Genomic DNA, 14,983 nt, shown 5'->3' with positions numbered 1-14,983 from the left:
GCAGCTCCCGCAGCTCGCAGTGCCTCCTCTCGATGGAGCGCAGCAACTTGCCGCAGATCCGCTCGCTGTCCTCCTCCACGGCCTGCGCGGAACGCTGCCCAGAGCCACGTGGGACGTTAGGCCGGAGCCAATACTCATTGGGGTTTGTAATGAAGCAAGAATTTGTGGTTGTTAGTAACGACGGCGACGATAGTTTTCAGTATTGCCGTTATTTGTTCGTATTTAGCACCTTTCCTATAAAGGTCCTTTATCGATCAATCAGACAGCAAAAATCATAAAAGGTATCCTGATACCCAGCCACTGCGTGCAGCTACACGCTACGGAAAATAAAACGCGTGACGGCAGGGTCTGGCAGCAACACCGGGAGAGGAATTGCACTGTGAAGAAAACCGGATGGGGAGGTCATGACAGTAACGTGAGAGGGAGTTCCAGAGTTCAACTGTCATGAGACTGTAAAACCTGTCTAACGTGTAGTCCTACAGACAAGACAACAGGATTTTTGCTTTGGTAGACCCCTGTCCCATTGAGAGTCGAATATTTGGAACTGCATGCTTGAGATTGGAAAGGCTTGTGGGACAGAAAGTAAGGATGTAATAAAGCTATGTAAGGAGAAGTAGTTTGAAGTGTGTGTGTGTTAATACTGTATCGAGTTTTTTGGAGGTTGGGCCAAAGAAACACATTGCTATAGTCATAATACGTCACCAAGGAGCATTATAATACTGTTATGTTAGAACTACCCTGGAGGTTTTTTTTTGTTGTTGTTGGGTTTTTTTGTTTTTTAAGTTGGCTATGTAACTTATATTCAGCTTACAGAAATACCCCTGTTGCAGTGACATACTTTCACAGGATCTGATGTGTTTATTAATACAAAGTAGTTTGAAAGGGAGTACTTCACTTTGGTTAGTGATGTACAGTAGGCCTACTTAGACTACTTCAGTTCAGTTCAGTCACAGGTCACCAGTATGAAGCACCTACCTTGACATATTTCATAGTATTTCTCAGCTCTTTTTCCTTCTCCTTGTTCCTCTGTTTTGATCTCCTCAGGGCCTCCTCCAGTTGCCTCTGTTTTGGGAGTAACAAATAATGTACTTTGTGTTGCCACAATATTACAACCTTTTCAGGCTGCTTTCTAGACACACACTCAGCATGGCCCTTGACTAACCTTAATGTGTTTCAGAACTGTTCAACCCCTTACTATCTCACTTGTAAAAATCAGCTTCCATAATTGAAAACTAACAGAGATTACTACCTTTTGCTACTAGCTGCACTACACGTAGAAGGAAAGCGATTTCTTTCAAAAAGGAAATTCCTTGCTGACAACTTGGATGGAAAGTGAGTCTGATAGCGAGTCACACGCAAGTTTGCGTCTTCTGTGGTGTTTATGTCCATTCTGCACAAGGTGTGAACTAGTCCCTCGGGCTGTTATTTCAGTGCCTGTAACACTGCTCTCCTAGGATTTTGCCTGAGCAGGACACATTGCTGACGACAATGCAGTCATGCCTGCAGGCCCACCCACTCTGGTCATCTGATGCCAAATGCTTTGATTTCTGCATCATGCAGCATGTTTGGTGTGGTTAATCACTGCTGTGTAAAGCAGTCAGTGCCAGCAAAGACAAATAATATGACATCTATTCTTTCAAAATTCATAAACCGATATATAATGGTGAATTAATTACTTGTCAGATCTTATGAGTGACATTTAAAGTGTGCTGCCATTTTCTCCCCAGACAGTTGATGACGTTTTTGGATGTTGTTGTACGTTTCTGGCTTCTTTGAGGCAAAGCAGTGTATACTGTGCACCTGTTAATCTCCTCCCTCAGCCCTACCTGTTTGCCAAACATTCCCCTATACAAACATGCATGTCATTCCAGACCTTAAAGCAACCACATGCACAATCCATTCACTGCTGCACTCCCTGACTCTGTAATATAAAGCAATGCAAACTTTTTACTCTACTTATACCAGGATCAAGCTTAATCTTTAACTCCAGAAAGACTTTAACTAACATACTTAAACCAGTCAAATAACTGACCTGAATTTTTCCACTCTGATTAAGCACCGCAGTCAAATGTTGTTTTCAGTTCAGACAGACCATTTACTGTGCAGTGTTCTGAGAACAAGGACGTTATGAGTTGTCCCCCACCCCGCCAGCTTGCTATGGCCGAAAGACCCACGGTCACCTGCTTCTCAGCCCTCTCTTCTGCGGCGGTTACGGCGCGGTGCCCACTGTGTCCGTCCGCCGTGCACAGGGAGCAGATGAGCTGCTGGTCCGTGTGACAGTAGAGCTCCGCTGGCCTGCGGTGCTGCACGCACGCCCTCCTCAGCGCCTGCAGCTTGTGCGGTCGGCCGCGCTCTCGCTCGCCGTGCGGCTTTGGGTGCGCCTCGCAGTGGGAGGATAAACACTTCGCACATGATTTTGCGCCTCTTCGTTTCCGCCCACCGCACGCCTCGCACTCTGCGGGCGAGGAATTACGGGGGCCTACGTCCCTCAGTTTCTCCACCAGGCCAGCGAGCAGGGTGTTACGGGCGAGCATGGGCCGGGGACTGAAGCTCCGCCGGCACTGGGGGCAGGTGTAGCCCACTTTCTGCTCTGTCTTCCGCCAGTATCCTTTGATGCAGTCCATGCAGTAGCTGTGACCACAGGGAATGGTCACTGGATCCCTCAGCACCTCCAAGCACACGGGACAGCACAACTGGTCTTCTTCCACAGAGATGGTAGCGGCAGCTGCCATCTTTCCACATGCCCGGGTCTGGCGTGCGATGAGCGCAGGAGTGATAAGGGAAATGGCAGAGAGAGAGAGAGAGAGAGAGAGAGAGAGAGAGAGAGAGAGAGAGAGAGAGAGAGAGAGAGAGAGAGAGAGAGAGAGAGAGAGAGAGAGAGATTGAGACAATAGCGGGTTTATGTACACACTGGGCGTGGGAACAACTGCACAGGTGAAAAGTGATCCAAGTTGCAAAAAAAAACCAGACTGCAGCAGCCAATCACAAGCAAGATCAGTGGAAGGACGTTTATCTGCCAAAGGCACAGAAGTATTGCAGGTGGACCTGCTTGCTTTGCATTGGCAGGAAAACATTAACAGTACACAAATGCAAATATGCTGATTTTATCTATAGCTCCATCTGATTCACAGATCAAACTTTCCTCTGCTTCTACATTCCTGATTTGACTTGTTCACTGTTTGAAAAGTTAAATTAGAGAGGTGTCACCCTCGGTACTGAGGCTTACACGTAATGTCTGCAACAACCTTGGCAGACCTCTGCGTCCTCTTTCAGACTTGGAATGTGAAAGCAGTTTCATCACTTTTTAGGTTTGTCTCATCTCCTACCCCCCTACCCGAACACCCATTGTATCATGCTCCTATTTGAAGTGAGAGGGGAAACTGAAAGCAAGTGTCCCATTTTAGAGTTGGGGATAAGTAAAACACATTTGAGCCTGATTAACAGTTATGAAATATCCTAACAACTGCGTGGTGGTTATGCTCCCACTCTGTATGTATGTATGTTGATATAGGTTAATGAATACTCATTAACTTATTTCAGTGCAGCAGTGTGTCTATAAATTATTGACAGCCTTAGGGCTGAAACACTTGTTTTAATTGAAATCAGGCATTAAAAATACATTTATTCAGTTTTAATTAGTGAGCAGATTTTGTTTATAAAATGCACCATGAAGTCACTTGGAAAACAACTTTATTTTTCATATTATGAAAAATATGCATTTGGCATTCTAATTGCAATAAGAGACAGAATTTTGCAAATATACTGACATTTCACGCATACTCCATGAACAAAAATCTATTAACAATTAAAAATCAATTGATAACTCTTAAAAGCTTGTTCTGACTGCATTATTTGTGCACTTAAGTCAAATGATTAAACAGCTCATAAAGTCTCTTTAATACTGTACATAATTCTTTTTAAATTAGAAATAAAACAATGTGCCTTTGTTGTGGTAAATGAGCCCGCGTTGCTGTTTAACGTACAAGCAGACATTCTCATGACTAGCCCACGAAAATAAATCTTGCTATTATTTTTAATCAATATTTTTCCAACCCCCCCCCCCCAAACACTGATACATATGCCCTCTGTAACACATCTGTCTTGCATGGTTAAATTAGTTTTTAAATATTCTTCTTTGTTTTAATAAAGAAAAAAAGGTTCTGGTAATAGCATGTACATATTATTTAATATTATACAGATCGTGAATAAAACATACGCTGAACACTGATCGGTCTTCGGCTAAGCCCAGGACAGCTACCTCCGTCTCCTACGCAGGTGGATTCTCTGTCGAGAACCAGAAGGTCTTGGAACTAAAAGGGAACCACATGTGTGAAAAGTCATCCACACATGTGGTCAGTGAAACATCACAAATGGATTAGCCCCATTTTGCAGCTCATGATGGCTGGTGGTTTTTCAATTGGTTCCAACATTCAGACTCATCATTGAAGCATTCAATTGGATTTTTTAAAATTTGGATTAATGCAACCAATGACTGGATTGAATTTTGAAAGTTTACTCATTTCAACAGTAGTTTGGTGGAGCACAGCAGTTAGACTCACCAAACGAGGAAATGGTGAAACCTGCAATGCCAGGAGGCGGACCTCCAAAAATGGGGTTCTGGCCAAAATGGCTTTGAAAGACTGGAGTCGCCAAAAGAGCTATGAAAGAAGAACAAAGTTCGAAAAATGTAAAAATAGAATAACCAAATCAGTTGAGACTACATAAATTGTCTGGCAGTCATGAAGTGGTTATTTGAATCAAACAGGATTTAAAGAAAAGAGAAATGGAAAACCATGTTAATACTGAGTGATGAAAGCTGAACTCTTGCATTGAACCCTCACCTGCATTTGGCTCTGCCTCCATTTTTGGTTTTGTGTTCTGAATAATTGTAACATCATTTACTGTAAACAAGGGAAACGGTCATTAGCATACACACTTACATAATCAAGAAATCAATTATACAAAAGAAATCAGTTTTGGGATTGGTTTGTTTGTTTGTAGTGAGCTTTGCAGTTTAAAGCCATACTACAGTCACTGTCTAGCCTGCACTATATGCGTTATATATGGGGGACATCCAATTTATTTTACTTGTGAACCATATATCCAAATTGCAAGACCTGGACTTTGAGCCACCAATATTTCTTCTCACCTTTCTCTGAGATATTCACAAATCCACCTTGGCAGACGTCCTCGAGCAAGGCCTGGAATTCTGACACAGCATTCATCACAGCCCTGAAGCCTGGTTCTGTCTCAACACTGGGCACATCCAGAGTTACAGGCTGAATGCATACCGACCTGTAGTTCTGACAACAACATCAACCAACAGAGCAAGATACTTGCTGTTAGTGGTACTGCAACAAACGACAAATATGGAGCTGAGTGGGGAAAAAATATTCAATGTGTGCAACATTCTATATAGTAGCCAAATGTTCTGAGGCTTGTGTGGAGAGATGGAGATAAATGGATGCAAATCATCATCAACGCCTGTCAAAGATGAAAGATAACTTGACTGCACTTCCCACTGTTCTTAAAACTAATATAGCATATGGTTTTGTATATTCAGTCTCGCTCATATTACATTTGACCTTTGCCATACTGATATCATAGAGGGGATAATATGCAAATGAGCATCTAATTAAATTTTTCATTGTGTGCCATGAGCATGCTGACCAATTCTGGACCAAATGAGTGCTCTGAGGGTGTTTCTGAATCACTGCATTAACACAACCCAACAAACATAAGACATTTTTGCCAGAATAATTCAGACCATGATCTAATGACGTCAGACGCACCTCTATTAAAGGAACTTCAGCTGTGTTACAATATCTCAGCCACAATGGGTAGCAGTATAGTTTCCATACAGTATTTTGTCTACAATGTGCCTAATACTAATATCTGATACATTGCCATTAGACATCACTGCCTAGGAGTGTGCGATGGTACCTGGAGGAAGGAGATGTGGTCCTCCATTTGGGCCAGGTGGTCCAGCTCGCAGTCCCGAGCCTTCAGCTCAGCAATGTCATGCTCCAGCTGTTGGAGGCGCTCTTCGGCCTGGCCTGTGGCCGCCCTCTCCTGGGCGCGGATCAGTTCTTTCACCTCGGCACGCCGGCGCTCAATGGCGCACACCAGCTCGGTGAAGATCCTCTCGCTCTCCTCCAGAGCAGTCTGTGCTGAGAGCTACGGGTGAGGCAGGGGACAGGCGGGTCAGGAATGCAGACAGCCTACAGATTAAAGCTTGTTGTTTCACCGCCTTTGCTTGTCCAGAACTGATCACACACACACACACACACACTTGACTGCAATTTTGACTGCTACTCTCCCTCTCTCATATTATATATATAAATCTGAAGAAGAATCCAGGTGAGTAATTGCTGTGTGGTTCCTCCACCTAGAAACTCAGAAGCACTTTGAAGGCCCTCTGTCTGAAAGAGATGTTGCAGAGTGCTGCAGGACCTTATGTGAATCAGCTTAAGCGAAGGGGCCACTTCCCAATCCACATGCATGCCAAAAGACAGGATGGGCAACCCAGAAACACACTGCCTTCAATGAAAATTAATTGTGTGTATAAATGGATGAATAACGATTGCAGAAACCTGGAAGGTGAACCCCATTTAGCACACTCTATCCATTTTGTGAACGTGTGAAGAAAGCATTTAGTAGTCCTACTCACGGTCAGAGACTGAGTGGCCTGTCTCAGCTCTTGCACCTTCTTTTCTCTCTCCTGAATTCTCTGCTGGGAGTGCCTTTGCATCTCTGCCAGGGCATTCTGTAAACACATGCAGTTTACACATTTAAAAGCGAAGGAGGCTCTATTAATTAACCCACAGACCGAAATCTAAATTCTTATATGATATACATAAAGGAGCAGTCACACAGGTTTACAGCAACGATGCTGTTATTTTTCTGATGTGTAATCGAAGTCTTTACGGTTTTCGGTCGTGATCATACAAACACAACAGACACAGAAACGCACATTACCTTTTTCTCTGTCATTTCTGTTGCAGCCAGAACAGTGTCGTGGCCTTTGTGCTCGTCGGTCAAACATAGATAGCAGATACAGTGCTGATCCGTCCTGCAGAAAACCTCCAGAAGTTTGTCGTGGCGTGGGCAGAGGCTGTCTTGCAGCTTGCCCGACGGGGAAACCAGCCTGTGCTTTTGAAACGCCGGGGACTCGTAGTGGGGCTTGAGGTGCTCTTCGCAGTAGGACGCCAGGCAAACAAGGCACGACCTCGCGGCTTTGCTTTTCCTGTCCGTGCAGACATCACATTCCACGTCTCCCGACTCGGCGTACGTCGGATCGGAGGCCGTAACGACGGCGAGCGCCCCCGCGGTAGAATTGAGACCGGTTTTTTTCAGTTTGTCCACGACATCGGCCAGCATGGTGTTCCTGCCTAGTACGGGCCTAGGAGCGAAGTTCTGTCTGCACTGAGGACAGCCATAAATTCCTAAGTAGTCATCCTGGTCCCAGTAACCTTTGATGCAGCCTTTACAGTAACTGTGTCCGCACGGTACCGTTACAGGATCTTTCATCACATCCAGACATATAGAACAGTTAAACTGATCTTGCTCCAAAAAGACTCCAGCTTGCGCCATTTTGTAAACAAATTTCAGAGCGACCCAGAGGCAGGTTGATCCGAGCTTTGTTTTGCAGGAAGTGTGTCGTGTGATAGTGGGCGTGGTCACCGAAGGGTGACACCTCGTCCTGTAGGGGGCAGCAAGTCTGTCAGCGAGTAGGAGGAGAATCGGAGCGCAGTGAAGAGTTGCCCTGTATGTGGTATGCACCATGTTAAAAAGTATTAGTTTTTAGGTTCTGTGGGCTTAGGTGAAGCGGGTGAGTACACTTGACTACACATAATATGATAATATATAAGGCAGTTGATGTACTTGAGTCCGAAACATCATCTTTCTCTGGAAACCTTGTGTAACTTCTCTTCTATTTTGAATATACTGTAACCTATACTGACTAGAGAGCTCGTAAGACACTATGCTGCAGTTCCTCTTTTGGAATCTTTTTCGGATTCATTTATATATCATTTAATATATAGACACACAATTTTTCATTTTTTTCGGTGTCCTCGCTTTGTATTTTATGGAGGATAAACATACGGAGCTTTTCAACACGTCCTCTAATAGCATTAAAACGTGTTCGCAGTACGCGTTTATATTCACTTTTCGAATGCTTCATAAGTTTAAGGACATACTGTCATACGTATTCTTACAATAAAAATAAAATGTTATGACAACTCCATATGTTAAAACCGGCTTTAAGTCTCCCAGGCACTAGATGGCAGTATTAAAACAAGAAGACATGCTGCGAATCTAAAATGGCATACACAATACATGCGCTTAAATTGCATAACTGACATGCAATTTATATTTAAAGTACAAGATCGGTTATTAAATCAAGAATCTCCACATATTAAAAAATGAGTTTATTTCCAAAATACATGCCTAGTTCAAGTCTTTTGTTTTAAGGAATGCACATTATGTGAAACATGCACTCTTACGAATTCAGCATTTCAGTGCATGGTGATAATTAAAAAATAAATAAATAACCCAAATACTTCCTCAGTACAACATAAATAACAAACAATTTGGGTAAATTCAAATCCACAAACAAAACATCATAATAATCGTTAATATAGTCAACACTGTAAATAGACTAATCTTTACTAATAGTTTCTAGAATCTACACATTATAAGAACATTTCAACCATAAACTTATTATGGGCAGTAATCAGTGCACAACTATTTTAAAGCTATTTTCAAGTTTAGGATAAAATGCTCAGGGGTACTCGGTAAGATAATTTGCTCTTATTTGGTCAGATATACAGAAGGCTCTAAGGAACCGAGACATGCTGAGTGCAAAGTTCACAAAGTGCTTTAACATATTACATTTCTATGTAAGCTAATAATACATCCTCTACAAACAACACATACCGGTTTTAAATGCTTGAATGAAAGGACGACTCCACGATTTAAATATTAATTTAAGTTAAAGTTAAACACAGGACCCACAATTCCATTTTTTACTTAAGATGACATTTTTTTCTTACCCTTTGATGTAATTAACATTACACGTGATAAGGATAAATGTACTGCTATAAACACACGACTCCTGTGTGTAATTACTTGGTCTTTTCCTCTAGTCCACTCTCCGCTCTCAAAGCCTGACTGCTAGCCGAGATGTACTTGATCCAGTGCTGAAGGTCCTCTGGTATGTCAGGGCATTCCACCTAAAACAGACAGAGGGTAACGTACCGGGTCAGGTACATGTAAATGAACATGTGCGCAGGTGACCCGACAGCAGCCATGCACTCACCTTTTTCTTGCACAGGAACTCCAGGATCTTCTCAGGAGTGCTACGAATCACGTTTTGCCTGCAAAGCATCACCGCGGAGACGAAGCCGTCCGACTTAGACACAAACCGCTGCTCCACGTAGAACGACTTTTCATCCCAGGCAACGATGCGACTGCGCACCTCAAACGCTTCCCATAACGCGAGTGACCGCCGGTAGCGGATGGTTGACGCTCCGACAACCACCGTTGCCCTAAGTGCACGAAAGGCCTTGTACATTCTGTTGTGGGTGTAATAGGCGAACCTAGCAAAGTCGCATTCCCTCAGGTAGCGCGAGTTGTTCATGTGGCCCATGTGATCCAGGTCGTGTGGAAGCACTCGGCCGTAGATAACCTGTTCACCTACTACATCCCGCATGGGTTCCCGAAGCAGAGATCTTATCACTATCCACGTTCCCCTCAGGAAGTACCATACGTCGAAGCTACCAACCACCACCAACAAGCCTGACACAACCCACAGCATCATCCTTCTGAAATCAGAGACCGTATTACGTGGGTTAGGCCAGTACATTAAACATAGAGCTATTCACGTCGTGCGGCCCATACACTACTATCATGTACGAATTGATTTGGCACAGTGGATATAAATGTATATATTTTAAGTTGGGTATCTACGTAGCTAGACGAAGCAGTCAATGTCTTTACGATGTTCCTTTCTTATTCTGAATAACCACATAGCCATTTGCGGCAGTAAAAGGACACCAGGTAGCGTCTCCCTTCATATTAGCGATGCTAAGCGGACGGATGCAATAAGATATAGCTGTAAACTAGAGTCAGAAACCAAAACATTTTCTACGACTATTTAGTTGCGATGTCTTGTTAGATTCATAATTGCTAAAATATACGTCGATGAAAAGTATCGTCATATACTCACACTATGAAAAGCCGGTCGCGGTAAGGACGCACTTCCGTGTTTGTTTAGATTGGTATTAAGAGCAGCCATGTGGTTAATATGGTCACAGTCTTTCCTACCAATCATCTTCCCCATGTCGAGTTTGTCGAAAGCTCCGCCCATATCTCACACACACACGTATGTGTGTGTGTGTGTGTGTGTATATATATATATATATATATATATATATATATATATATATATATATATATATATTATATATATTTTACACACAAAAAAAAATCTGACAATATCTTGAGCATATAAAATGGTTATTAAAAATAATCATGTACGCAAGAGTGCAGGACATGCAATGTTGCAAAGTTTACGTGGAACATCACTACAACACAGAATCTCCTTGTTACTCTTGTAGCTATTTGAAATAACTACACACACATATTACACATATTTAAATCACATTCAAATATCTCAATCCCAATGTATATCCCAGACAGCTTCAGGTGTGGCAGTGCAGTTTGGGTGTGTCCAATAGTGTTCAGCAGGTAAACATGTAGCTACATTAATGGCCCACACAGTGGGTGTAGGTTAATCCTCACTCGCTCTTCTCCCGTCCACTCTCAGCTTTAAGAGCCTGACTGCTTGCAGCTATAAAACTAATCCAGTGTTTCAGGTCTTCAGGAAACTCAGGAACTTCAACCTGAAAAACGTGAAAAGTGTGTCAGCATGTATGTAAGACAGTGCTCATTACTGCCTTGCAGATGCCTTAGAAAAGGAATTTAAAATAATAGATAATATAGTACACTCATATAGATAGTTAATATAGTACAAAATTAGATACAATACACTCAAAATGGACAAATGTAGTAGTTTATAAATATAATCCATTGCCATTGTTCAATTTGTTTTCTCTCTCTCACACACGTACACACCTTTCTCTTGCAAAGGTGCTGCAAGATTTTGTCTGGGCTGCAGCGCAGAACATTCTGTTTGCAGTATACAACTGCAGCCACCATGCCGTCCTTGCAGGACACGAAGCGCTGCTCGAGGTAGAATGACTTCTCATCCCACGTGACAATCCGGCTGCGCAACTCGAATGCCTCGCCCACGCACAAGGCCCGCCTGTATCGGACTGTGGTGGCCCCAACGATGATGTTGGCCCCAAGGGCCCTAATGGTCTTCAGCACCCCATTGCGGGCATACAGGGATAGGCGGGCAAAGTCGCACTCACGCAGGTAGCGGGCGTTGTTCATGTGACACAAGTCGATGTCCTGGAGGAGCACCCTGCCACCTATTGCCTGCTGACCCATCACATCAAACACAGGGGGGAGGAACCAGGCTTGGAGGATGATGGCCATGGTGCGCAGGTAGTACCACACGTCTATGCTGCAAAAAAGTGCCAGAAAAATGGCAAAGCCCCACAGCACCGGGTCCTCCCTACAACACAAACAGACATGATAAAATACTGAAGATGCCAGAAGTCTTAAAGCTTAACCAATGTGCCAGAATGTTAGACCAAATAACTGATACAATTTCACTGAAAGCAGATGCGACCTACAGAAGTACCTAAGTACTTTCTAATTAAATGATTCGTCTACTACTGAACAGCCAGTAGGCAATAATAAACACAATTCAGCAAGGTTGAAGACTAAATCCAAACAGGGGGATCACATTTCATTTACAGAATCTGTAGTATGACAAATTCCAATGTTGAAGATTATAACAACACCTCATTTGTATGGTGTGACATATAGTAAACAGGTAACACTCATGCTAATATTTATAATCAGTATTCTTAAAAAAAAAAACCAGTTCGCAGACAGAGGTAGGCTAGTAGAGAAACTCAGAAAGGACTAGTTCAACTGTTATGGGAATCCATTTTAACACTGTGAAAAATGAGGGAGTGAAGTTGCTCAAAATGATTCCTTTTTTAATACTGCCATTTGAAAAGGGCTTCATGCACCTTTTCAGCCAACCTAATGACAGGAACACTGAACATTTTCCACTGCTGTTATGGAGAGGGAGAGGAAGGATCATAATACCCCAGCACAGCTGGGGCAAACGTGTTTGCAGTACGTATGGCATTTCTAATGAATATATGGACATGGACAAACCATTAGTGAGCTGGGCTTCCATTTGTGGGTTGGTACTCTTGGACAACAGACCTTAATCGGTGTCGAAATGTAAAAAAAATAAAATAAAATAAAAAATTGGGCTACAATCTTTCCCTGTGTCTAAATAAATGTAACTAATCTGTTCAGAGCCGTTTTAATGCATAAACTGAAAACGGTCCTAATTACGTCTTATTTCAAATGGCAGAGATTAGTAGGAAACTGTTAGCATTGCAGAAGAAAACCATAAGCCAGCTGCTACAGAGTGAAAAGCTGCTTTTAGCATTTATTTTAATGGTTTTCAGTAGACGGGTCCCTTTATAAGGATATTCTGCAGGAACTAATTTCTGGAATAGAGGTAGCCTACCCTTAAGCAGGAGGAAGTTTCACGGAGTATCAGTTTTACAGATTTAAAGGATTTCTTTGCAAACGAACGTTACAGAATTGAACTGTGGTATGTACTTCCAACCTCTCCACAACTGGAAAAAAAAAGAAAAAAAAGTAATGCTATTAATCCTAAAATATTCCATTATTTTCACCATACTTGTAATTTATTATTTTAATGGCCTTTCACATGGGTCACTGCTGTCACACAAACATAAAACATGTTTTACTTGTTTAGCAGGGACCTCAGAAAAGAAGAACGTAAAACAAAGATGTGAAGTTTTCACGAAAACGTAAGCAAATGTAAGTCACTCGGTGTGTGCTCACTATGGCCGTAAAATCTTAAACCTGCAACACAGTCTGTAGCAAGTAGCCTAATCTCAGCAATACACGCATGAGCTAAATTCGGCAGCCATGAGTGTATGTATGGTAAAATAAGTTCTAACTTCCTTAGCGACTTTTGTACCTAGGTAACCTACCTATTTGGTTAGGACATGTAAAAACAACAACAAAAAAGTTAAAGTCCCAACAGTTGTCCTTCTTTAAAAACAACTTACATTGCTGAAGTCTGCAGTCGAACCTCTCGATCTCTTAGGTTAAGCTAACCACCACAGCACTCGGCTGCACTGAACTTATGTCGCTCCCTCACTCCCATGACGTGGCTTCAAACGAAAAGGTCGCAACGCCTGGTCATTGGTTTCGATGATCGCACAATCGAGCGCTGCTTCCAAAACACTTGCATGTGAATTTCCTATGCTATTCGCAAACTGATAAATAGCAACTAAGATATGTATAAGCTATAAAGCAGAAAGCCCTTCCTATATGCTCAGAGCTACGAAACACGTGTTCCTGTAATACTTCCTTATGTGCAAGGTATATTCTGTATTAATATTTTCTATATTCTAACTGTGAATACGGTATTTTCCAGTGTATTTCTTTAAACCCTAGGAGGAAGGGCAGATATATACTCTAAGCTATATTCCACGAATACACACAATAAGCATCAGTACAGAATCCCTATAAATTGTCATTTCTCATGAAACATTATGACCTTGAGTCTGTCAGAATGGTGCCTTTAAGTGCTGGCAAAATGTTTTCAGAAGCCAAGCCTTGTCCTCCAAGATGCAGTGAATGTCATTGTGAATGATGTATTATAGAGGCGACTGAATTCGATTCTCTCATTATAGTGAGGGATTGCACGGCTTGGGCTCTCATAAAGGCACTGGCATGGTGCTACGTGCACATGTGAAAAACGATTACAGTGAGTGAGAATCAGATGTTAGTTCATGTGTCTCTCAAATGCACTACTAACTAATTAATCACAGCTGTGGGTAGGGGTATTTCAGGAATGGGCACAAACCATAGCCATCTCTCATACACTATGTGGCCAGAAGTATATGGACACCTCCCCTAGGTACTGAGTTTCAGTTACACCCATTGCTAACAGCTTAATAAAATTAAGCATATAGCCAAGCAATCTCCATAGAGAAACAATGGCAAGAGAATGATTATACTAACAAGCTCATTGAGTATAATTGTGCCACTGTCATTGGATGCCCCCTTCACAACAAGTCAGTTCATTAAATTTATGCCTTGCTCGATCTGTCCCAGTCAACTGTAGGTGCTATTTTTGTGAAATGTTGTCTACACTCTATGCACCATTGTTAGGAAAGTCAGTATTATGACCTGATCATTATTTCTATGTATATTATCCAACTGTTAATCATACGAACCTGAATCTTATCTGCATATAATTAGAACTATTTTTCAGGTACCATTTTATTGTTTAATGGCTAAAAATGATTAATACCCTATATAAAGTGTACATAACTTTTAGACAGCTTCTCTACCTCAGGAAAAATTTCAAAAAGAACTTTAACTGAAACTGAAAAGTCAAAAACTGTAGTTAAAGGGACTCAATACAATGCAGATTGCAAAACTATTGATTGACCGGACAGTCAAATGCTTTGTTATGAATACTCAACAGGGTCACAAAAAATAAGTGGTTGTGAAACAGTGCACATAGGCTGCATAAGACCTAAGAACAAGGAAATGTGATGTTACCCAGGATCCATTAGCCTCCAATGCAACTGTATTTCAGAAAATCAACCTTGCATGCATGTCCAGAAGCACAAGGTGTCAAGTGCTCACACACATGGCTAAGGTAAGGAAGGCTGAAACACAACCACTAGTGAATAAGCTGAAGTTTCAGAGCTTGGCTAAGAAATGGCTGAAGACCAATTTCCCAAAGGAATTATGGATAAGCAAAATGAGAGTGACT

At 42.2% G+C, this 14,983-nt stretch overlaps 5 protein-coding genes and 1 long non-coding RNA gene across 7 annotated transcripts in view; 1 reads left to right on the top strand and 5 right to left on the bottom strand.

The window, feature by feature from the left end:
* ghrhra (growth hormone releasing hormone receptor a) overlaps positions 1-1,008 on the bottom strand; it is a 34,180-nt gene extending 33,172 nt beyond the window's left edge. Inside the window, exon 1 of the mRNA XM_035528058.1 lies at positions 976-1,008. Within this exon, the coding sequence (XP_035383951.1) occupies positions 976-990 (15 nt within the window). The 5' untranslated portion in view covers positions 991-1,008. The remainder of the gene's footprint in view (positions 1-975) is intronic.
* On the bottom strand, positions 104-3,581 carry LOC118241683 (E3 ubiquitin/ISG15 ligase TRIM25-like). The gene is made up of 2 exons (XM_035528059.1): positions 2,181-3,581; positions 104-1,062 (listed from the first exon to the last, which is right to left on the bottom strand). The coding sequence occupies exons 1-2, from the start codon at positions 3,072-3,074 to the stop codon at positions 955-957; spliced, it is 1,002 nt and encodes a 333-aa protein (XP_035383952.1). The 5' UTR covers positions 3,075-3,581; the 3' UTR covers positions 104-954.
* Positions 3,582-4,030: 449 nt separating this feature from the next.
* Positions 4,031-7,668, bottom strand: ftr67 (finTRIM family, member 67). The gene is made up of 7 exons (XM_027021176.2): positions 6,979-7,668; positions 6,671-6,766; positions 5,944-6,177; positions 5,150-5,303; positions 4,842-4,901; positions 4,560-4,658; positions 4,031-4,310 (listed from the first exon to the last, which is right to left on the bottom strand). The coding sequence occupies exons 1-7, from the start codon at positions 7,591-7,593 to the stop codon at positions 4,255-4,257; spliced, it is 1,314 nt and encodes a 437-aa protein (XP_026876977.2). The 5' UTR covers positions 7,594-7,668; the 3' UTR covers positions 4,031-4,254.
* Positions 7,669-7,741: 73 nt separating this feature from the next.
* LOC113584352 lies at positions 7,742-9,429 on the top strand. The gene is made up of 3 exons (XR_003411403.1): positions 7,742-7,831; positions 9,150-9,217; positions 9,338-9,429. It is a non-coding gene; the product is annotated as an uncharacterized LOC113584352 (long non-coding RNA).
* Positions 8,418-10,369, bottom strand: si:ch73-52e5.2 (protein THEM6). Of its 2 annotated transcripts, XM_027021184.2 has the most exons (3): positions 10,232-10,369; positions 9,323-9,827; positions 8,418-9,236 (listed from the first exon to the last, which is right to left on the bottom strand). In XM_027021184.2, the coding sequence occupies exons 2-3, from the start codon at positions 9,821-9,823 to the stop codon at positions 9,129-9,131; spliced, it is 609 nt and encodes a 202-aa protein (XP_026876985.2). In that variant the 5' UTR covers positions 9,824-9,827; positions 10,232-10,369; the 3' UTR covers positions 8,418-9,128. The 2 variants fall into 2 exon arrangements, with proteins under 2 accessions (XP_026876985.2, XP_026876984.2); XM_027021183.2 differs by having other exon boundaries at positions 9,323-10,369.
* A 135-nt stretch (positions 10,370-10,504) lies between these two features.
* On the bottom strand, positions 10,505-13,518 carry them6 (thioesterase superfamily member 6). Its single transcript, XM_035528061.1, has 3 exons — positions 13,260-13,518; positions 11,140-11,644; positions 10,505-10,907 (listed from the first exon to the last, which is right to left on the bottom strand). Coding segments are annotated over exons 1-3 (612 nt in total). The 5' UTR covers positions 13,262-13,518; the 3' UTR covers positions 10,505-10,802.
* Between the last annotated feature and the right edge of the window lie 1,465 nt (positions 13,519-14,983).

Source organism: Electrophorus electricus, chromosome 7 (assembly GCF_013358815.1).
Source record: "Electrophorus electricus isolate fEleEle1 chromosome 7, fEleEle1.pri, whole genome shotgun sequence".
NCBI lineage: Eukaryota > Metazoa > Chordata > Actinopteri > Gymnotiformes > Gymnotidae > Electrophorus > Electrophorus electricus.
Note: the sequence above shows the minus strand (reverse complement) of the source record. Positions and strands in the feature narration are given on the sequence as shown.